This window comes from Jaculus jaculus, chromosome 1 (genome assembly GCF_020740685.1).
Source record: "Jaculus jaculus isolate mJacJac1 chromosome 1, mJacJac1.mat.Y.cur, whole genome shotgun sequence".
Classification (NCBI taxonomy): domain Eukaryota; kingdom Metazoa; phylum Chordata; class Mammalia; order Rodentia; family Dipodidae; genus Jaculus; species Jaculus jaculus.
This window is the reverse complement of record NC_059102.1, coordinates 163259981-163283562: the sequence shown is the minus strand read 5'-3', so window position 1 is coordinate 163283562 and position 23582 is coordinate 163259981. Positions and strand designations below refer to the sequence as shown.

Below are 23582 nucleotides of genomic sequence, written 5' to 3'. Positions count from 1 at the left end.
TAGGATTAAAGGCGTGTGCCACCATGCCTGGCTTTTCTTTTTTAACTTAAAAAAATTATTTTTCATTTATTAATTTGAGAGAGAGAGAGAGAAAGAGGCAGAGAGAGGAAGAGAGAATGCGTGCACCAGAGACTCCATCCACTGCAAACAAACTCCAGATGCATGTGCCCCCTTGTGCATCTGGCTTATGTGGGTCCTGGGGAATTGAACTGAGGTCCTTTGCTTTGCAGGCAAACGTCTTAACTGCTAAGCCATCTCTCCAGCCCCACACCCTGCCTTTTTTGTTTGTTTTTTAAATACATTTAAAAAATTTTTTTTTATTATTATTTGAAAGAAACAGAGACAATGGTGTGCCAGGGCTTTCAGCTGCTGCAAACAAACTCCAGATGCATGCACCACCTGGTACATCTGGTTTATGTGGGTCCAGGGAACTGAACCTGGATCCCGTGGCTTTGCAGGCAAATGCCTTAACCAATAAACAATCTCTCCAGCCCTTGTTTATTTTTTGATTTTGTTTTCAAATAAGGTCTTGCTCTAGCCCAGGCTGACCTGGAATTCACTATGTAGTCTTAGGCTGGCCTCAAATTCACAGTGATCTAGCCTACCTGTACTGGAATTAAAGGCATATACCAGCTTTTTTGTTTTGTTTTGTTTTTCAAAGTAGGGTCTCACTCTAGCCTATGCTGATCTGGAATTCAATCTGTATTCTCAGGGTGGCCTCGAATTTATGGCAATCCTCCTACCCCTGCCTCCTGAGTGCTGGGATTAAAGGCGTACGCCACCACGCCTGGCTAAAAAGCATTTAAAAAAAATCAAAATTTTTATATTTATTATTATTATTTTTGGTTTTTGGAGGTAGGGTCTCACTAGCTCAGGCTGACCTGGAATTCACTATGTACTCTCAGGGTGGCCTCGAACTCACAGCAATCCTCCTACCTCTGCCTCCCGAGTTCTGGGATTAAAGGTGTGCACCACAGGGCTGGGGAAATGGCTTAGTGGTTAAGTTCCTTGCTTGCAAAGCCTAAGGACCCTGATTCAATTCCCCAGGACCCACATAAGGAAGATGCACAAGGGGGTGCATGCATCTGGAGTTCATTTGCAGTGGCTGGAGGCCCAATGTGCCCATTCTCTCTCTCTCTTTCTCTCCCCACCCTTTGTTGCTCGCAAATAAATAAATAAAAATAAGCCAAAGGAAAAACAGTTAAAAAAAAAATAAAAGGTGTGCACTACCACATCCGGAATTTTTATTTGAGAGACAGGCAGACAGATGGGGTGGGGGAAGGAGCCATGGGCATGCCAGAGCCTTCAGCCACTGCAGATGAGCATCAGATGCATGTGCCACCATGTGCATCCGGCTTAAGTAGTACTGGTTACTGGGGAATCAAAGTCCCTCAAAATAATTTATATATTTATTTGTAAGGAAAGAAAGAGAATGGATGCACCAGGGCCTCTTGCCACTGCAAATAAACTATAGATACATGCACCACTTTGTACATCTGGCTTTATGTGGAGAATTGAACCCAGGCCATCAGGCTTTGCAAATAAGTTCTTTTAGCTGCCAGGCCATCTCTCCAGCCCAAGAAGCAGGTTTTTTTCTAAGCTGCGAAGAGTTCTTAACAATATTCATGGATGTGAAGGCTGGGGAAATGGTTCAGAGGTTAAAAGCACTTGCTTGCAAAGCCTGACAGCTAGGGTTGAACTCCCCAGTACTCACATAAAGTCATATGCACAAAAGAGCTCATGTGGGACTAGACAGATGCCTTAGTGGTTAAGGTACTTGCCTGTAAGCCTAAGGAATCATGTTTGACTCTCTAGGTCCTATGTAAACCAAATGCACAGCGACACAAGCACACAAGGTTGCATATGTGCAAAAGGGGGCATATACGTCTATAGTTTGATTGCAGTGGCTGGAGGCCCTGGCACACCAATTCTCTTTCTCTCTTGTTCTCTCACACTCTCCCATTAAAAAAAAAAATACAAAATACAAAAACAGAGCCAGGCATGGTGACACATACCTTTAATCCCAGCACTTGGGAGGCAGAGGTAGGAGGATCCCTGTGCGTTCAAGGCCATCTTGAGACTACATAGTAAATTCCAGGTCAGCCTGAGCTAGAGTGAAACCCTACTTCAAAAAAAAAAAAAAAAAAGGTACAAAAAAATGTTCATGTATGTGTATATTATACAGTTACTTTGGGGACAAGTGGTCAGGATGAAAAGTTGAATGTTGTTCTACAAATAGAGAAACTTGAGAATGGGTTCAGTCAATTCAATCTGCTTCAAGGACCAAGATGTTCAGTTAACAGGAACCCTGTCCTGTAACAGAGCAGGAACTGTCAAGAGCTTCAAACCCTCCATTTTGGTGCTTACCTTCATGGTTTCTAATGGGGCTTTCTTTTTGCTTGAGCCTTGGCTAGAAGTCTCCATCTTGGCCCTGAAATGGAGAGGAAAAAGCCCAGGAAATGTTACCGGCTGTGGCAACATTATCACTTTCAAGCAAATGTGTCTCAAATGAATATTTCAACAAGTTATCTATTTTTATACTACCCTTAGTTGGCAGGAAAAATTGTGTGACCAAATTTTCTTTGGTTGCTTTAATTCACAATAGAATTCCAATTTGAGACATTTGAAGGCATAAAAACAGGAAATATTCTATTGCACATAAAGAAGGAAAGACTTGAACCCTCACCTTTCGGAAAATTCAGTTAAATCAAATAGAACCATAAACCACCTGTCTTGAAATAAACTCCCTAGTACTTGTCACTGACCTGTACATCTGGAAGGCATAGGATCAGCCTGTGTGTGTGTGTGTGTGTGTGTGTTCGTCATTTTTTTTCATGGTAGGGTCTCACTCTAGCCTAGGCTGACCTGGAACCCACTATGTAGTCTCAGGCTGGCCTTAGACTCAAAGGTGATCCTTCTACCTCTGCCTCCCAAGTGCTGGTATTAAAGGTGTGTACCACCATGACTAGCTGTTCGTTCTTTCTTTCTTTTCTTTCTTTCCTTCCATCTTTCCTTCCTTCCTTCCCTCCCTCTTTCTTTCTTTCTCTTTCTCTCTTTCTTTCTCTTTCTTTCTTTCTTTCTTTCTTTCTTTCTTTCTTTCTTTCTTTCTCTTTCTCTCTCTCTCTTTCTCTTTCTTTCTTTCTTTCTCTTTCTCTCTCTCTCCTTTTCTCTTTCTTTCTTTCTCTTTCTCTCTCTCTCTTTTTCTCTTTCTTTCTTTCTTTCTTTCTTTCTTTCTTTCTTTCTTTCTTTCTTTCTTTCTTTCTCTTTCTCTCTTTCTTTCCTCCCTTTCTTTTCTTTCCCTTCCCTTCCCTTTCCTTCTTTCTTGAGGTAGGGTCTCATTCTGGCTCCAGGCTGACCTGGAATTCACTATGTAGTCACAGAGTGGTTTCAAACTCACGGCAATCCTCCTACCTCTGCCTCCTGAGTGCTGGGATTAAAGGCGTGTGCCACCATGCCCAGCTCTTTTTTTTCTTCCTGATGTATATATGTGTGTGAGGGGGTGAGTAGGGGTGTGCCAGGGTCTCTTGCCACTGCAAACAAATGTCCATCCAGCTTTATATGGGTAACTTGGGAATTGAACCAGGGCCATCAGGCTTTGTAAGCAAGCACCTTTAATGGCCAAGTCATCTCTGTAGCTCTTTTTTTTTTGTTTTTTGAGATAGGGTCTCATTCCAGCCCAGGCTGACCTTGAACTCATAGTGATCCTTATACCTCAGCCTTCAAAGTACTGGAATTAAAGGCATATGCCACCATGCCTAGCTTTCAACCTTCATCTTTTTTTTTTTTTTTTTTTCGAGGTAGGGTCTCACTCTAGCTCAGGCTGACCTGGAATTCACTATGTAGTCTCAGGGTGGCCTCGAACTGATGGCGACCCTCCTACCTCTGCCTCCCAAGTGCTGGGATTAAAGGCGTGCGCCACCATGCCCGGCTTCAACCTTCATCTTGATGTGCAGAACCACTCTGCTGAGAAAGGGAGTGTGTTCAAATTACATCTCAAATATCAACTTGCTTCCTTTACCTTAGTCTACTCCCTGGAATAGGCAGGGACTGATTAAACCCCCAAAAAGAAAATGACTCGCCCAAGGGTAAAATCAGTAATCAGTAAATAAGTAGCAAAACCTGAGTAGGAGGCAGGAGTTAGCCTTTCCCCATACCACTGACCTGTGTGCCCCTGGCCTGCTGGGGGAATGCGGCTCTTCCATGAGTTTTCGTTTCTTCATTGGTACTCCTCCTGCTTGTTTCTCAGACAGAGCCTTCAGGAAAGAACCAGACTCCTGTGGCCCTTCCTTTTCCAGAGTGGCTCACAGTTCGGCAAAGGCAATAATTTTTGAAGTATATAGAGATTTTATTAGATTAAGAGAAGGATAGAGGAGAGATTATGAGGAATTCCTGCCCATGAAGAGGCAGGAAGGGGTGAAGCCTATTTAAAGACCCAAATTGGGATCATTTGTAGGTTCTGAGTGGGGCCTGAGCTAACCAGCTATAATGCCAAGTTTTGGGGGCTGAACTTAACCAACCTCAATGCTAGGTTCATGTTTAATCTAAAAGCACTTTTTAAAGGAAAATTAGTATCACTATATATATTTTTTTAATTTTTTATGTTTATTTATTTACTTGAAAGTGACAGACAGAGAAAGAGGCAGAGAGAGAGAGAGAGAGAATGGGCACGCCAGGGCCTCCAGCCACTGCAAATGAACTCCAGATGCATGTGCCCCCTTGTGCATCTGGCTAATGTGGGTCCTGGGGAATCAAGCCTCGAACTGGGGTCCTTAGGCTTCACAGGCAAGCACTTAACCACTAAGTCATCTCTCCAGCCCTCTAAAAGCATTTTTAAGAAAAACATTTTATTTATTTATTTGAAAGAGAGACAGAGGAAGAGGCAGAGAGAAAGAGAATGGGCATGCCAGGGCCTTGAACCACTGCAAAGGAACTCCAGATGCATGTGCCCCTTGTGCATCTGGTTTACATGAGTCTTGGGGAATTGAACTGGGGTCCATAGGCTTCACAGGCAAATACCTTAACTGCTAAGCCATTTCCATTGTTTTGTTTTTTTTGAGGTAGGGTTTCACTCTAGTCCAGGCTGATCTGGAATTCACTATGTAGTCTCACAGGGTGGCATTGAACTTACAGTGATCCTCCTACCTCTGCCTCCCGAGTGCTAGGATGAAAGGCGTGCGCCACCACGCCCAGCTTCCAAAGGCAATTTTTAGTGCCACCATTGTAGCAAGGATAGACACTCTGTCAGAGACATGGCCTTTGAAATCTAGACAAGGGGAAACATGGTCTCATGTTTATAATTCTGATGTGACCTGGACGGCAAATGAGGGGCAAAGGCACAGGAAGAAACAAGAACAGCACTTTTGGGACAAGAGGAGGCAATAAAGGCAATTTTCATTTTGTAAGGAAGAGGCAAACTTACCAGCTCAAAAGGAATGTTGTTTACTGGTTTCCCTGCAATAGGAAATTTGAATGTCATAATGGGTCAAGATTGATCTACCTGGATTTCTGGCTTCTATTTACTTCTTGGAATTGGCCCAAGACAAAATTTCCCTATGAACTCTTTCCCTTCTGCCTAGAAACAGTATCTTTTGGATTTTCATCCTATCCTGTTCCAGGACAACTGCCACCTATCAGATGACATGGGTTTGATTCACACACTTTAAAAATGTGCCTCTCAAAAGATGAACTTTACTATAACAGAAAAACTTAGGTTTTAGGCATCAGTGACAAATTAGATATCCTCTGAGGCAAGGCCTTTGCATTTTTTTTTTTTTTCAAATCAAACTAGCAGGTGTTTATCTGTCTCCCAATGAGTAAAAGTAGCCATGTCCCTTAGATATTAATAATTGAGATATGGGCTAGAGAGATGACTTAGCAGTTAAGGCCCTTGCCTGCAAAGCTAAAGGACCCAGGTTTGATTCCCCAGGACCCACATGAGCCAGATGCACAAGATGGCACATGTGTCTGGAGTTCATTTGCCATGGCTGGAGGCCCTGGTGTGCCCATTCTCTCTGTCTCTCAAATAAATAAATAAACATAAAAAATATTTTTTAAAAATTGAGCCGCGCATGGTGGCACACACCTTTAATCCCAGCACTTGGGAGGCAGAGGTAGGTGGATCACCATGAGTTCAAGGCCACCCTGAGACTACATAGTGAATTCCAGATCAGCCTGGGCTAGAATGAGACCCTATCTCAAACAGAAAAAAAAAAAGAGAGATACCTTGAAGACTTGAAGACATGTGAGGGCTACTGAATGCTCTAAAATGGGAGTGTTTACAGGATCTTTCTTTCACTGAATGATTACTATAAGTCAGATCTTGCATTTTCCATCTAAAAATATTTATATATTTAATTGTGGAAACTAGCATGTTTCTTCACCATTTCACAAAGGATGCACAGAAAGATTAAGTAATTTCTCGATTCATACACCTGTTCAATAGCTAAGTCATTGGGCATTGACCCAGGCTTGGAGTGAGTACTCCAGCCTCTACACTGTGTGGCTGGAGCCCAGTTTAGCAGACCATTGTGCCATATTCACCACACTGCTAATCCATTTCCTTCTCCCCTCACCCCCAGGTAGGGTCTCACTCTAGCAGAGGATGACCTGGAATTCACTCTGTAGCCTCTGGGTGGTCTTGAACTCATGGCAATCCTCCTACCTCTGCTTCCTGAGTGCTGAAATTAAAGGTATGCATCTCCATGGCCAGTTCCATTTCTTTCTTGTTGAGATTTAAAAAATTATTGATTTATTTGGGAGAGAAAGAGGTATAGAGAGAGAATGGGCATGCCAGGGCCTCCAGCCACTGCATACGAACTCTAGACGCATGTACCACCTTGTGTACCCGGCTTACGTGGATCCTGTGGAATCGAGCTGGGCTCCTTTGGCATTGCAGGCAAACGCCTTAACCACTAAGCCATCTTCTCCAGCCCTCCATTTCCTTCTTTACCACCCTCATTCCCATCATCCTACTTACCAGGTTGAAAGCTGTCATTAAACCATTTCATCTCCACATATAGCGTGAAGACAAACGGGTAGGGAACCAAGATGATTTCTCCATGTTTAAATTTCAGGTGGGAAACTCTCTCCCATTTGCTTTTATCTAGAAATGGTGTTAAGGAATGAGGAAGGAGGCCAGAATACATCCCTATGACCAATTTGAGGGATGAGCCCATCTCTCTTTTCCCTCACCTACCCTCTAAACTGCCTTTGGGCTTCCTGCTTCCATTTGAATTTATAGTGTGAGTTGTAGCTCATCAATAGCTAGGAAAATGCAGGTATGGAAGGTGGTACACACCTGTAATCCCAGCATTTAGGAGGCTGAGACAGGAGGACCACTGTGGGTTTCAGGTTACCACAAACTACATACTGAATGTCAAGCTAACCAGTGCTACATAGTGAGACAGTTTCAAAAAACACATTGGGTGTGGGGGTGCACACTTGTAATTCTAGCTCTTGATAGGTGAAAGCAGGAGGATCAGGAGTTCAAGGTCATCTCTGACTACATAGCGAGTTCAAGTCAAGCCTGGACTACATGAGAACCTATCTCTACCAAACACAGCAAGTTCAAATTAAGCCTGGGCTACATAGGACCCTATCTATAGGCCCAAAAAAAAAAATCCAGGAAAAAAAAAAAAGGATACAGGGAAACACAATGAAGTGTTGTGTGACAAATGGTTGCAGGTTGTCTGAGTTTGCCAAGACTACACGAATAGAATCCTGAAAAAGGTATTTGAAATGATATTAAGATCATTGACTTTCAGCCAATCTTTCCATTTACATTTTCATTACTTTTCACATACCTGTGTTCTAATGAAACTGAACTATTTGTCGTTGCCTGAACATGACCCCTGCTTCTCCGTTCTGTGATTTTGCTGCCCCTTCTACCTGAAATGCTCTCTCTACTCAGCACCTGTCCAAACCTACCTGTCTTATGAGGTACAATTCAAAAGGCAGCTTCTCCAGAGAGCTATTCCCTCCAGCTCTAGTTAGCTGTTATCTCAAACTTTACAGGAGTTAGCCTGGGGTATGTACTATATTCCACATGCATAGCTTCTATTTCTTTATTTTTTTTTTTCCCCTGTGGTAGGGTCTCACACTAGTCCAGGCTGACCTAGAATTCACTCTCGTTTCAGGGTGGCCTTGAACTCATAGCGATTCTCCTACCTCTGCCTCCCGAGTGCTGGGATTAAAGGCGTGCGCCACCATTTAAATATATTTTTATGTTTTATTTATTTATTTCTTAGAGAGAGAGAGAGAGAGAGAGAATGGACATGCCAGGGCTCCAGCCACTGCAAACAAACTCAGATGCTTGTATCATCTTGTGCATCTGGCTTATGTGGGTACTGGGGATAGCAACCTGGGTCCTTTCACTTTGTAGGCAAGCACCTTAACCGCTGAGCCATCTCTCCAACCCATAAACATTTTATTTACTTATTTGAGAGAGAGGAAGAGGCAGATAGAGACAGAAGGGGTACGCCAGGGCCTCTAGCCACTGCAAATGAACTCCAGATGCATGTGCCACCTTGTACATCTGGCTTACATGGGTACTAGGGAATAGAACCTGGGTATTTAGGCTTCACAGGCAAGTGCCTTATCTATTAAGCCATTTCTCCAATTCATGGTTTATATTTATTACAGAAGATGTACTTGAAGTAGTATATATACCTGATTAAGTTTAGCATCTCTCTCTCTTTTTATTTATTTATTTGTTTGTTTGCTTTTTCAAGGTAGGGTCTTGCTGTAGCCCAGGCTGACCTGGAATTCACTATGTAGTCTCAGGGTGGCCTCAAACTCACAGCAGTCCTCCTATCTCTGCCTCCCAAGTGCTGGGATCAAAGGTACTGGGGAACTAAACCCAGACAGGCCATGTGGACACTTGCTGGGAAATTGGACCCAGGCTGGCAGGCTTTGTAAACAAGTGCCTTTAAACATTGAGCCATCAGCCGGGCATGGTAGCGCACACCTTTAATCCCAGCACTCGGGAGGCAGGGGTAGGAGGATTGCCGTGAGTTCGAGGCCACCATGAAAATAGAGAGTGAATTACAGGTCAGTCTGGGCTAGAGTGAGACCCTATCTTGAAAAACCAAAAACAAAACAACAACAAAAACAAAACATTGAGCGATCTCCCTAGGTCCTTTGTTGTTTTCATATGTGTTTATTTATTTATTTAATTTTGAGGTTTCCCAGCAGAAAGTGGAGTATTATTTTTTAAAAAATATTTTATGTATTTATTTATTTTAGAGAGGAAGAAACAGACAGAGAGTGAGAAAATGGCAGAGAGAAAGAGAGAGAGAGAGAGAGAGAGAGAGAGAGAGAGAGAGAGAATGGACATGCCAGGGCTTCAAGCCACTGCAAGCAAATTCCAGATGCAAGTGCCACCTTGTGCATCTGGCTTACATGGGTTCTGGAGAATCGAACCTAGGTTCTTTGGCTTCACAGGCAAGTGTCTTAACCATTAAGCCATTTCTTCAGCCATATATTTATTTATTTGCAAGCATAGAGAGAGAAGAGAGACAGAGAGAATGGGCGCACCAAGGCCTCTAGTCACTGAAAACAAACTCCAGAAATATGCACCACTTTGTGAACCTGGCTTACATGGGTAATGGGGAATTGAACCTGGGTCCTTAAGGCTTTGCAGGCAAGTGACTTGTTGCAGTCAGGTTCACATTGCTGGCAGAAATCAGCTGACCAAGAGCAGCTTGTGGGAAAATGTGTTTATTTTGGCTTACAGACTTCAGGTGAACCTCCATGATGGCAAGGGAAAACAATGGCATGAGCAGAGGATGTACATCACCCCTCCCCCCTCCCTGGCCAACATCATGTGGACAATAGCAACAGGAGAGTATGCCAAACACTGGCAAGGGGAAACTGGTTATAATACCCATAAGCCTGCCCCCAACAATACACTGCCTCCAGGAGGTGTTAATTCTCAAATCTCCATCAGCTGGGAACCTAGCATTCAGAACACCTAAGTTTATGGGGGATACCTGAATCAAACCACCACATTCTGCCCCTGGTTCCCATAAAATGATAACCATACATGATGTAAAATGCAATGCATTCTTTAAAACTTTAAAAGTCCCCATATTTTTATCAATCCTAATGATGTTCAAACATCCCCATAATCTAAGCTCTTTTTTTTTTTTTTTTTTTTTTTTCCAAGGTAGGGTCTCACTCTGGCCCAGGCTTACCTGGAATTAACTATGTAGTCTCAGGATGGTCTCAAATTCACAGTGATCCTCCTGAGTGCTGGGATTAAAGGCGTGTGCCACCATGCCTGGCTTAATCCAAGGTCTTTTAACTGAGTCAGAACAGCAAAAAAAAAAAAAAAAAAATACCCCCAAAACTATTTACACTGCAAAAGATGGCATTGGGGATACTGGAGAGATGGCTTAGTGGTTAAGGCATTTGCCTGCAAAGCCAAAAGACCTTGGTTTGATTCCCCAGGACCCATGTAAGCCAGATGCACAAGGGGGCACATGCATCTGGAGTTCATTTGCAGTGGCTGGAGGCCCTGGCATGCCATTTGCTCTCTCCCTTTCTCTGCTTCTTTCTCTTCCCCTCTCTCTCAAATAAATAAATGAAAATAAAGTAAAAAAATAAATGACATTGGGCATAGCAAAGAAATACTCAGCCAATACAAGATTTAAAACAACCAGGGCAAACATCAAACTCTATAGCTTCAAGTCCAACAACTCTAGCCAGTGACAAATCTCCAAGTCTGATAATACTAATCAGAAACAAGTCTCTGGAGTTCCAATTCTGCCCCTCCTAGGCTACTCACAGTCCTGGAAAACTTCATCTGGGGCCAGCAGCCCTCCTTAGCAGCTATCTTGTGGTCCTGGCATCTCCACTGGGTCTCCCTTGCAAACCATGGGCCATCCTCACGGCTCCATCTGGTCGCTGTGCAGGCATCCAGCAAACCTGCTTCACACTGCCCATGGCCATTTACAAAACACAAGACCATGTTGCAAATACAATGACCCACAGGGCATGGTGGCACACACCTTTAGATCCCAGCACTCGGGAGGCAGAGATAGGAGGATTGCCATGAGTTTGAGGCCACCCTGAGACTACATAGTGAATTCTAGGTCAGCCTGGACTAACATGAGACCCTACCTCGAAAAACCAAAAAAAAAAAAAAAAAAAAAAAATTCCATGACCCTCTCTTTCCTCCTATACTCCATAGTACCAGGTAGTGTGCCAACTTGTCAATCCAGGGGGGAATAAAGCAGACTTTGAAGTACAGGACACTCCTTGAGCATTCAGGCCCCTTCAAAATAGTCTAGAGTCTTCCTGTTGCCCCAATGCAGGTCAGCTGACCCAATCTCAAAGGTTGCAATCTCTTATATAATTGCAGCTGAACGGGCAAAAGTTTCACCCAAATATTTAATCTCTGCTCACCCCAGTCAATTTCTACACAAAGCAACCCTGCACAAATTTTCAGGACATAGGCAAGCCTCTCACACAAACTGCTTCTAGTCTAGTCCAGGTAAAGCTCTTTCTCATCCTCACAAGTCAAACCTCATAGTCCACAGTTCTTACTGCATTCAGATCTTTCAACTCTGACCAGAATAGTCCATCAAGTTGTACTTATAGCACTGCAAGGCATCTCTTAGGACAAGGTTTCAAATCCTTCCACATTCCTCTTGAAATCAGCTCCAAAAAGCCAAAGCCACACAGTCAGGTGTCTAGCAGCAACTCCACTCTCAGTACCAACTATACTGTTGCAGTCAGGTTTGCATTGCAGGCAGAAATCACCCAACCAAGAGCAGTTTTGGGAAAAAGGGGTTTATTTTGGCTTACAGACTTCAGGTGAAGCTCATGATGGCAGGAGAAAACAATGGCATGAGCAGAGGGTGGCCAACATCAGGTGGACAGTAGCAACACGAGAGTGTGCCAATTATTGTCAAGCAGAAACTGGCTATAATATCCATAAGCCCGCTCCCAACAATACACTGCCTCCAGGAGGCATTAATTCTCAAATCTCCATCAGCTGGGAACCTAGCATTCAGAACACCTAAGTTTATGGGGACACCTGAATCAAACCACCACATGCCTTAACCACTAAGCAATCCCTCTAGCCCATCCCCCCCCCTTTTTTGAGATAAGACCTTGCTGGCCTGGAACTTGCTTTGTTGGCCAATCTAGCTTTAAACTCCCAATCCTTCCATCTCAGGCTCTCAAGAGCTAGGATTTCAGGTATACCTTTACCACACCTAGCCTATATGTCTGTTTTTGCACATATTAACACTCACAAAGCCTGCATGTGATAGGAACCTCCATTATCCCCATTTTACAGATGAAAAAACTAATATAAAAAGAAAAAAAATTATTGAAGTTGGCAGAGCTAAGCCAAGAACGTTGGCTCACATCTGTAATCCCAGCACTCAGAAGGTGGAGGCAGGACTGTTGTAAATTCAAGGCCATCTTATGTTACATAGTGACTTCCAGGAGAGACTAAGCTATGTGTGAGACTGTGACTCCAAAAACAAAATGTTACACAGCTAGAAAAATAGTGCTGCCAAAGCTGAGAGCATGGCTGAACACATCTAGTCAATGGAAAATGCTTTTTTTTTTTTTTTTTTTCCGAGATTAAGGCCTCACTCTAGCCCAGGCTGACCTGGAATTCTAGGGTGGCCTTGAACTCCTACCTCTGCCTCCCAAGAGTGTCACCACACTCAGCTTTTTTTTTTTTTTTTTTTTTTTTTTTAGGTAGGGTCTTGCTCTAGGCCCAGGCTGACCTGGAATTTACTATGTAGTCTCAGGCTGGCCTCAAACTCACAGCAATTCTCCTACCTCTGCCTCCTGAGTGCTGGGATTCAAGGTGTACGCCACCACTCCCAACAGTATGGGGATTTAAGCAAAATTATATTTATGGGCTGGAGAAATGACACTGCATGCCTTTAATCCCAGCACTTGGGAGGCATGGGTAGGAAGATCACTGTGAGTTTGAGGTCAGCCTGGACCTACAGAGTGAGTTTCAGGTCAGCCTGGGCAAGAGTGAGATCCTGCCTCAAAAATAAACAAGGTGGAGGGGCTAGGTAGTTGTTAAATATGGTTGCTTGCAAATGAGGAAGACATCCAAGGTCAACCTCTGGCCTCCATATACATGTGCACATACATGCTGGTGCACCCTCACACACAATGTGCCCTCACACATAACCCTACTTCATAAAACAAAACAAAACAAAAAAGTACAGCTCAGTATGGTGATACATGGGCTACAATCCCAGGCTACATAGTAAGCGTGTGTCTCATAAAGGTGCTGGTTGTAGTAACTTATACCTATAATTTCAGCACTTTCAAGGCAGAAGAAGGAAGAACAATGCCAAGTTTGAGGACAGCCAAGTCTCACATGAGTGAGACCTTGTCTTAAATACAAATAGGCCCTAGGGAGATGTCTCAGTCAATAAAGTGCTTGCTGTGCAAACATAGGACCTCTAGCACCCATGTAAATTCCAGGTGGGTATGGTAACCCACCTGAAATCCCAGTGTTCCTGAGAGAGAGAGGATCTCTGGGTAAGCTGGCTAGGTACACTAGCCAAATCAGTGAGCTCTGGGCTTAAGTCAGAGATCCTGTTTCAATAAATAATCTAGAGAGTAATCAAGAGGAAGACACCCAATCTGGTCTCCACATATACACCCACACAAATACAAACACACACGCACAACACACACACACACACCCCCCAACCAACCCAAGAATGCAATTTGAAAACTTTAATATGTCATAGAAATGTATGAAAATGCTCTCTAGCCACCACATATTGTGTGGCAGGCACTGGAGATGTGTGTGTGTGTGTGTGTGTGTGTGTGTGTGTGTACATATGGAGAGAGAGTTTTTGTTTTATTGAAATAGGATCTTGCTCGAGCTCAGGCTGACCTGGAATTCACTATGTAGTCTCAGGGTGGCCTCGAACTCCCTCCTGAGTGCTGGAATTAAAGGCGTAAAACAAAACTATTTTTTAAAAAATGGGGGGGCGGGATGGAGAGATAGCTTGGCAGTTAAGGCGCTTGCCTGCAAAGCCAAAAGACCTTGGTTCGATTCCCCAGGAACCACATAAGCCAGATGCACAAGGTGGCGCAGGCATCTGAAGCTCATTTGCAGTGGCTGGAAGCCCTGGCATTCCCATTCTTCCCCCTCCCCCACCCCACTTTCCCTCTCTCAAATAAATTTTTTAAAAAAAGGAGCCAGGTATGGTAGCACATGCCTTTAATCCCGGCACTTGGTAGGCAGAGGTAGGAGGATCATCGTGAGTTCAAAGCTACCTTGAGACCACATAGTGAATTCTAGGTCAATCTGGACTAGAGTGAAACCCTACCTCCAAAAAAAAGAAAAAAATTAGGGTGACAGGCTCTAAAAGTTTGTGCTCATTTCAAAGCTGCTTGGGGCTTTCCTCTAATTCACTAAAGTATAGCAAAATTCAGCCTACAATTAATAGTTAATAAACAACTGAGTTAAGCAAAAAATTTCATGGTCACTTATTTAGATTTACTTACTGGCTGGCCTCGAACTTGCGACAATGCTCCTGCCTCTACCTCCTAAGTGCTGGTATCACAGGTGTGTGCCAACATGCCAAGATTTGTGGTTTTATATTATTATGATGATGACTTTTGTTTTTGTTTTTTGAGGTAGGGTCTCACTCTAGCCCAGACTGATCTGGAATTCACTATGGGGTCTCAGGATGACCTTGAGCTCATGGTGATCCTTCTACTTCTGCCTTCTGATGCTGGGATTAAAGGTATGTACCACCATGCCCAGCTTTCATGGTCCTATATTAAAGTTATTGTTATTTATAGTGATTCTTGAAGTCTTGCAAGATTCTAATGTGCCTTTCAGCATTTAGCCAAATAGTAACAATAGCTTTTTGATTGTTTGTTTTTAATATTTTTATTTATTTACTTACAAATGGAGAGAGAGGGAGGGGATGTGCCAGAGCTTCTAACCACTGCAAACTCCAGATGCATGTGCCACCATGTGTATCTGGCTTATGTGGGTTCTGGGGAATTGAACCTGGGTCCTTAGGCTTCGTAGACAAGCGCCTTAACCATTAAGCCATCTCTCCAGCCTTACTTTTTTTTTTTTATTTGGGAGAGAGAGAAAGAGAGAGGGAGAGAGCGAGAACGGGTGCACTAGGGCATTCAGCCACTGCAAACGAACTCTAGACACATGCACTACCTAGTGCATCTGGCTTATGTGGGTCCTGGGGAATCAAACCTAGGTCCTTTAGCTTTGCAGGCAAGCACCTTAACTGCTAAGCTATCCTTCCAGCCTGAACAGGTACTTTTTTTTTTTTTTTTTGCAAGGTAGGGTTTCACTCTAGCCCAGGCTGACCTGGAATTCTCTCTGTATTCTCAGGGTGGCCTCAAACTCATAGCAATCCTCCTACCTCTGCCTCCCGAAGTGCTGGGAATGAAGGCACATGCCACCACACCCAGCTTGAACAGGTACTTTTTAAGGCCATTACTCACTCAGTCTTAGTGTCACAGAATTTTGTTTATAAATGTATGATAATGTTCTTTCAAATGTGGATGTATATGTCTTCTTAGACCACTAGTCACTAGTCTCTGTGCTGTGAAGTTAGAAGATAAACTAATTTAAACTTTTCATTTTACAGATGAGCTGGTTGGTACCCAGACTGACAAATGATTTGCCAAGAGTCGCAATGCTCATGAGAGTGTCATATTCAGCACTGAAACCCTGGGCCAGGATCCAAAAACTACTTGTGCAATGCTTTCACTAGTTTATAAAGCTGTCCACCTGCTCAGTCCTTCTGCTGGGAGAACTCAAAGCAAGCAGAGCAAGGTAGAAAATGAGTGAAAATGAAGTGGGAACAAAGCAACTGCAAATGTTTCCAATTGAAATGAAGACACAGCAGACTTGTCTGTATATTTACAATTGAGTTTCCTGAACATCAAATACCAGGTGGTGGTTGAGATGGCGAAGTTTCCCAGAAGCCTGGAAGGCAGCAGTCCTCTGGAAGCTTTTTCTGTGCCAGCTGCCACAAAGGAGAGCTGCCCTGTCTGGGAATTCTGGTAGAAACAAAATAACACAGAGCTTCAAAGGTGCTGACACTTGAGCTAGAACTGAGAAAGGATATGGGCTTTATATTTCCCTGAAAAAACAGTAGCTTCTTTGCAGAGGAAACATGGCAGGGAGAAACCAAGTTATCAAGTGGAGGTTATGACTCAGTTTGTAGGAATAAAATATGTGTTTGGGTAGAATCCTGGCCTAAGGAGCAACCTTAAAGTTCCCTACCTCCAGCTCCCGAATGATGTCTTCCTTATTTTCTGTTTCTTCTCCTCTAGGAAGTAAACAGATAAAACAAGCAATCTAAGAAGGCACTCTGTCCAGGATCTGCTCTGGTAAAGCTAAAGAAATGTGACATACGTTACAGTTTTGTGTTTGACCCAGTGCTCATGGGGAAAAGGAATCACCCAGATAGTGTGGTTTGAGCATTGCTGTAAGGCTGTACCAAAACATCTTATCTGTTAAAGCTGCTAAGGTCTGGCAGTCACACTATGAAGGTTGTTAATCTTGTACCAACTGCATTCAAAGTATGGTCTAGGAGCCTTATCAGTACCCAAGATCCTTTCAAAGGGTCTCCCAGGACAAAACTTCGTCGTCTTCTTCTTCTTCTTTTTTTTTTAATTTGTAACCATTAGTTCAAAATCAGTGGTAGGTAAAATTGCTAGTGCTAGCCAGTTGCACTAAGTTGTACTAGCAGTCAGTAATCATTACTGCTACACAGGGAAAACAATCCAGTTTTGTGTACTGTCCTTAACAAAGCAGCAAAGAATAATTTTATAAAATCTTAACCTTTGGGCCAGGTGTGGTGGTGCATGCCTTTAACTCCAGCACTTGGAAGGCAGAGGTAGGAGGATCGCTGTGAGTTCAAGGCCACCCTGAGACTACATGGTGAACTCCAGGTCAGCCTGGGCTAGTGAGACCCTACCTCGAAAAACCAAAAAAAAAAAAAAAAAAAAAAAAAGTAAATTTAAGTGTCAAGTATGGTCATGTGCACCTGAATTTCAGCACTTGGGAAGTGGAGGTAGAAGGGCCTGGAGTTCAAGGCCATCCTCATCTATATACTGACTTTTTTTTAAAAAAATTTTTTAACATTTTTTATTTATTTATTTGAGAGTGACAGACACAGAGAGAAAGACAGATAGAGGGAGAGAGAGAATGGGCACGCCAGGGCTTCCAGCCTCTGCAAACGAACTCCAGACGCGTGCACCCCCTTGTGCATCTGGCTAACGTGGGACCTGGGGAATCGAACCTCGAACCGGGGTCCTTAGGCTTCACAGGCAAGCGCTTAACCGCTAAGCCATCTCTCCAGCCTTATATACTGACTTTTAAGTTAGACTGGGCTACATGAGACCATGTCTAAGAACATGTCTAAGAAATGGGGAGATGGTTTAGCAGTTAAAGGTGATTGCTTATAAATCCTGCTGCCCTGGGTTTGATTCTACAGGACCCACGTAAAGCCAGATGCACAAAGTGGCAAATGTGTCTGGAATTTGTTTCACAGGCAAGAGGACCTGGTGCATACAATCTCTCTCCTCTCTCTCTGTTCATAAATAAATAAAAATAACTTTTTTGTTTGTTTGCTTTTTCAAGGTAGGGTTTCATTCTAGCTCAGGTTGACCTGAAATTCACTCTGGAGTCTCAGGGTGGCCCCAAACTCACAGCAATCCTCCTTCCTCTGCCTCTGGAGTGCTGGGATTAAAGGTGTGTGCCACCACACCCGGCTGGTTAGTTTTGTTTTTGCTTTTGTTTTTGGAGGTAGGGTTTCACTCTAGCCCAGGCTGACCTGGAACTCACGCTGTAGTCCCAGGCTGGTCTCAAACTCACAGTGATCCTCCTACCTCATCTCCCAATTGCTGAGATTAAAGGTATGTACCATCACTCCTGGCTCTAGAAATAATAATAATAATAATAATAATAATTATTATTATTATTATTATTATTATTATTTGGTTTTTCAAGGTAGAGTCTTGTTATAGTTCAGGCTGACCTGGAATTCACTGTGTAGTCTCAGGATGACCTTGAACTCACAATGATCCTCCTACCTCAGCCTTCCAAGTACTGGGATTAAAGGTGTGTACCGCCACACCTGAAAAGAAATTATTTTATTTATTTAATTTTTTTAATTTATTTGAAAGAGATGGAGAGAGAGAGGGAGGGAGGGGAGGTTGGGCACATTAGTGCCTCTAGCCACTGCTAATGAACACCAGATGCATGTGCTACCTTGTGCATCTGGCTTACATGGGTAATAGGGAAATCAAACATGAGTCCTTAGGTTTAAAGTATCTCTCCAGCCCTAGAAATTATTTTTAAATTTTTTTGTTTATTTTTATTTATTTGAGAGTGACAGACAAAGAGAGGAAGAGGCAGAGAGAGAAGAATGGGCGTGCCAGGGCCTCTAGCCATTGCACAGGAACTCCAGATGCGTGCGGCCTTGTGCATCTGGCTAACATGGGTCCTGGGGAATTGAGCCTCAAATCGGGGTCCTTAGGCTTCACAGACAAGCGCTTAACCGCTAAGCCATCTCTCCAGCCCCTAGAAATTATTTTTTAAGAAAGGAAATTATAAATGATGGAGGACATTTATACAATGGGCTGTGCACACATCTATAATCTCACCTTTTGGGAGGCTGAGGTAGGAGGATCACCATGAGTTTGAGGCTAGCCTGGAGCTACAGAGTGTCCAGGTCAGCTTGGGCTGATGTGAGACCCTGCCTTGAAAAATAAAAACAAAAAATAATATTTGGGGGCTGGAGAGAGATGACTCAGTGGTTAAGGCACTTGCCTGCAGAGCCTAATGATTCAAATTTGATTCCCCGGTACCCATGGAAAGCCAGATGCACAAAGTAACATGCTTATGGAGTCTGTTTGTAGTAGCTGGAGGCCCTGATATGCCCATTCTCTCTGTTTGCTATAGCTGTCTGCTTGAAAATACATAAATAAACTTACAAAAATGTATTTATTTATTTATTTAGAGATTGAGAAAGAGAGAGAGGGATAGAAATGGAGTTCCAAAGCCTCAGCCATTACAATTGTACTCCAGACACGTGCAACACCTAGTGGGCATGTGTGACCTTGTGCTTGCCTCACCTTTGTGTATTTGGCTAATGTGGGATCTGGAGAATAGAACATGGGTCCTTAGACTTTGCAGGCAAGCACCCTAACCACTAATCCATCTTTTCAGCCCATAGATGGGCATGGTGGTGCATGTGTTTAATCCCAGGACTTGGGAGGCAGAGATAGTAGGATTGCCATGTGTTTAAGGTCACCCTGAGACGACATAATGACTTCCAGGTTAGCCTTGGCTAGGGAGACCCTACCTCGAAAAATTAAAAAAAAAAACAACAAAAAAACCCTCCAAACTCTCATACCAAGTTTTCTTGTTGTGTTTTGTGGTGCCAATGAAGTACTCTTATACTGAGCTGTATACCCTCAGTCCAGTCAATTTTTTTTAGTCCAAATTTAACAGGGTGTGGTGGTGCATACCTTTGATCCCAGCATTCGGGAGACAGAGGTAGGATAATCACCACGAGTTCCAGGCCACCCTGAGACTACATAGTGAATTCCAGGTTAGCCTGAGGTACAGTGAGACCCTACCTCAAACATTAAAGAAAAATTTATATAAGGTCAAAAGAATATCTGTGCAATGATCTGAAAGTTAATATATGCCTACCTTTTCCCACTACACATCTATATGAGCTGCCTTTGATTTTTGAGACAAGGTCTCACTGCATAGCTCAGAGTGACCTAGAACTTGCTATACTGGCCCAAGGGACTCCAAACTCATGATCCACCTACCTCAACCTTCTGAGTGCTGAGATTGCAGGCATGTATCAATACTCTGGCTGTTATTTTTTGTTTGTTTGTTTGTTTTGATTTTGCAGTAGAATCTCACTGTAGCGCAGGCTGACTAGGAACTCATTCTGTAGCCCCAAGCTGGCTTCCAACTCAGTGATCTAACCTCAGTCTCCTGGGTGCAGGATTAGAGGTGTGTGCCATCACTCCCAGCTGGTCTTTAATAATTTTAAGAGTGCAAAGAAATCTTGAAATGAAAAAAAGATTGTTTTTCTGAGGTAGGGTCTCACTCTAGCCCAGGCTATGTAGTCTCAGGGTGATCCTGAACTCACAGCGGTCCTCCTACCTCTGCCTCCTGAGTGCTGGGATTAGAGGCGTGTGCCATCATGCCTGGCTATGAAATGAAAACTTTTGAGAAACACGGCCTCAAAGGCAATAAGTACCTAATATGGGAATTTATATCAATAAAAAATACTGTAAATAGGGCTGGAGAGATGGCTTAGTGGTTAAGTACTTGCCTGTGAAGCCTAAGGACACCAGTTCAAAGCTCGATTCCCCAGGACCCACGTTAGCCAGATGCACAAGGGGGCACATGCCTCTGGAGTTTGTTTGCAGTGGCTGGAGGCCCTGGTGCACCCATTCTCTCTCTCTCTCTGTCGCTCTCAAATAAATAAATTAAATTAAATTAAAATTAAAAAAAATACTGTAAATATTAAGTACTTGGCAAAGAGTCCTATGAAGTGTTAACCCTGCCATTCCCCTGAATTGAATAAAGGATGACTTAGGGGAATACCCATGCTCACAAAGGCTACCCCCTTACCTATAAAATTACCTGATGCTGTTGCCATATCTGAGTTTGAATTTATATACATTGAGTCCTATATGAAAAAACCTTGTCTCTGGAAATGGGTAGGTGAAAGGTTTTAAGACCATTGCTTCCCAGTGGTGACCTAAAAAAAGTAGAAATGTTAGAGAATTAGTAAAAAAAAAGAAATCAAGATATTTCTTTATATACAGGTGAACTTGTCCAGTCTGTAGCATCTCTTCTAGGGCAAAATGCTCAACACTCAGCAACAATGCCCTTGTACTAGCTCTGCTAGTAATTTTCTTGACCATTCTCATTCTTGTAGAGGGAACATGCATGGTATTGGAACCACCTCTATGCTTAAAGGCAGAAGGACAGAATTTAAGTTCTTTATTTTATAACCTTATGAAAACCACTTTTCTTCCTTAAGACTAATGATAGTAACATCTTCCCTGGTGCTTCACAGGGGTTTTGTCACAATGAAGTGTTTCTCCCAATCTATTCAATTAAATCTATTCTCCTTTTCCCAACCCCTTTCCCAGGAACTAGGTGGATGTTAAATGAGACAACCCAAAGGATATACTAATAAGGAGCACAAATAGGAGGAGCTATGTTATTAATTTTGGATGAAATCAAGGGATTAGCACAGCTCCCTGACACAGCCAATGGGGAGTACACTTTCTCACCAGAGCTAAGGAATTTATTTTCCTTTATTTTCAATTACTCATTTTTCCCCATCACTTGTGAGGCTATTCTGAGCCCAAAGAGTGCCTACCGTACTCTTAGCACTTACTCCCCACTTCAACCCTGCCCCGAGGTAAGGTCTCAGCTCAGGCTGACCTGGACTTCACTATGTAGTCTCAGGGTGGCCTCAAACTCATGGCAATCCTCCTATCTCTGCCTCCCAAATTCTGGGATGAAAGGCATGCACCACCATGCCTGATTAGTTTTATTTATTTTTATTTTTGGTTTTTCAACATAGGGTCTTGCTCTAGCCAAAGCTGAACTGGAATTCACTATATAGTCTCAGGGTGGCCTCAAATTCACAGCAATCCTCCTCCCTCTGCATTCTTTTTTTTGGTTTTTTGAGGCAAGGTCCAGGCTGATCTGGAATTAACTATGTAGTCTCAGGGTGGCCTCAAATTCATGGTGATCCTCCTACTTCTGCCTAGAGTGCTGGGTTTAAAGGCGTGCGCCACCACGCCCAGGAGTTTTATTTTATTTTTTGAGGTAGGGTCTCACTCTAGCCCAGGCTGACCTGGAAATCACTCTGTAGTCTCAGGGTGGCCTTGAACTCACGGTGATCCTCCTACCTCTGCCTCCCGAGTACTGGAATTAAAGGTGTGCGCCACCACACCGGCTCTGGGAGTTTTATTTTAAATAGAGAGAGCATGCCAGAGCCTCTAGCACCTGCAAATGAACTCCAGTCACATGTGCCACCTTGTGCATCTGGCTTACATGGATACTGGGGAATTGAACCTGGATCCTGTGGCTTTGAGGGAAGTGCCTTAACTGCTAAGCCACCTCTCCAGCCCTCGTTTTGTTTTTTTAATTCTGAATTTCTACTTGCTTTAGGTCCTTTCTGTGGGGAACTCTGTAAAATGGGAAGATGGAGAAAGAAATGATGGCATGTTTCTTCTCCAAAAGGTCATTTTGTCAGGTACTCAGAGTTAAGAGTCAAGGACATGATGATATTTTAAATCACTAGGGCTGGATTTGGGATGTAGCTCAGTGGTAGAATGACTGTTGAAATCTCTAGGGCTTTTTTTTGTGCCTCCCTTTATTTGTAAAGTAGAAATAATACGTCTTGCATTCCTTTTGTTCCTTCATGTGGAAATTTGTTTGGTCAAAGCTACTTATATACATGGGGAGGTAATAATTTCAGAAGCAACTGAGATGAAAAAACAAACAAACAAACAAAACAGAACAGGTACACAAATAGGACAAACTTTGGTTTAAATCTCAGCTCCAGTGTTTGTACTTTTATTTATTTGTATGTGTGGATGTGTGTAAGTGTACCAGGGCTTCTTGTCACTGCAAATGAACACCAGATGCTTGCATCATTTTTTGAATACAGTTCACAGGGGTGGCTTGGGAAATAAACCCAGGCTTTAGGTTTTGCAAGCAAGTGCCTTTAATCATTGAGATATCATCCCAATCCATGTACTTAATTTTTCTTTTTCTAATTTTTAAATTTTTATTAGCATTTTCCATGATTATAAAAAAAAAATCCCATGGTAATTCCCTCCCTCCCCACCCCCTACACTTTCCCCTTTGAAATTACATTCTCCATCATATTACCTCCCCATCACAATCATTGTACTTACATATATACAATATCAACCTAATAAGTATCCTCCTCCCTTCCTTCCTCTTCCCTTTATGTCTCCTTTTTAACTTACTAGCCTCTGCTACTGAGTTTTTTCCTTCTCCCACAGAAGCCCAATCATCTGTAGCTAGGATGCACATATGAGAGAGAACATGTGGCGCTTGGCTTTCTGGGCCTGGGTTACCTCACTTAGTATAATCCTTTCCAGGTCCATCCATTTTTCTGCAAATTTCATAACTTCATTTTTCTTTACCACTGAGTAGAACTCCATTGTATAAATGTGCCACATCTTCATTATCCACTCCTCAGTTGAGGGACATTTAGGCTGGTTCCATTTCTCAGCTATTATAAATTGAGCAGCAATAAACATGGTTGAGCATGTATTTCTAAGGAAATGAGATGAGTCCTTTGGATATATGCCTAGGAGTGCTATAGCTGGGTCATATGGTAGATCAATGTTTAGCTGTTTTAGGAACCTCCACACTGATTTCCACAATGGCTGGATCAGACTGCATTCCCACCAGCAGTGTAGAAGGGTTCCTCTTTTTCCACATCCCCGCCAACATGTATGATCATTTGTTTTCATGATGGTGGCCAATCTGACAGGAGTGAGATGGTATC

At 43.0% G+C, this 23582-nt stretch overlaps 1 protein-coding gene across 1 annotated transcript; it reads right to left on the bottom strand.

Annotated features, from left to right (window-relative positions):
- Positions 1–2292: 2292 nt before the first annotated feature.
- On the bottom strand, positions 2293–20760 carry Majin (membrane anchored junction protein). The gene is made up of 8 exons (XM_045137132.1): positions 20660–20760; positions 16265–16310; positions 7644–7719; positions 6977–7102; positions 5420–5451; positions 4162–4253; positions 2368–2431; positions 2293–2313 (listed from the first exon to the last, which is right to left on the bottom strand). The coding sequence occupies exons 1-8, from the start codon at positions 20758–20760 to the stop codon at positions 2293–2295; spliced, it is 558 nt and encodes a 185-aa protein (XP_044993067.1).
- Positions 20761–23582: the final 2822 nt, after the last annotated feature.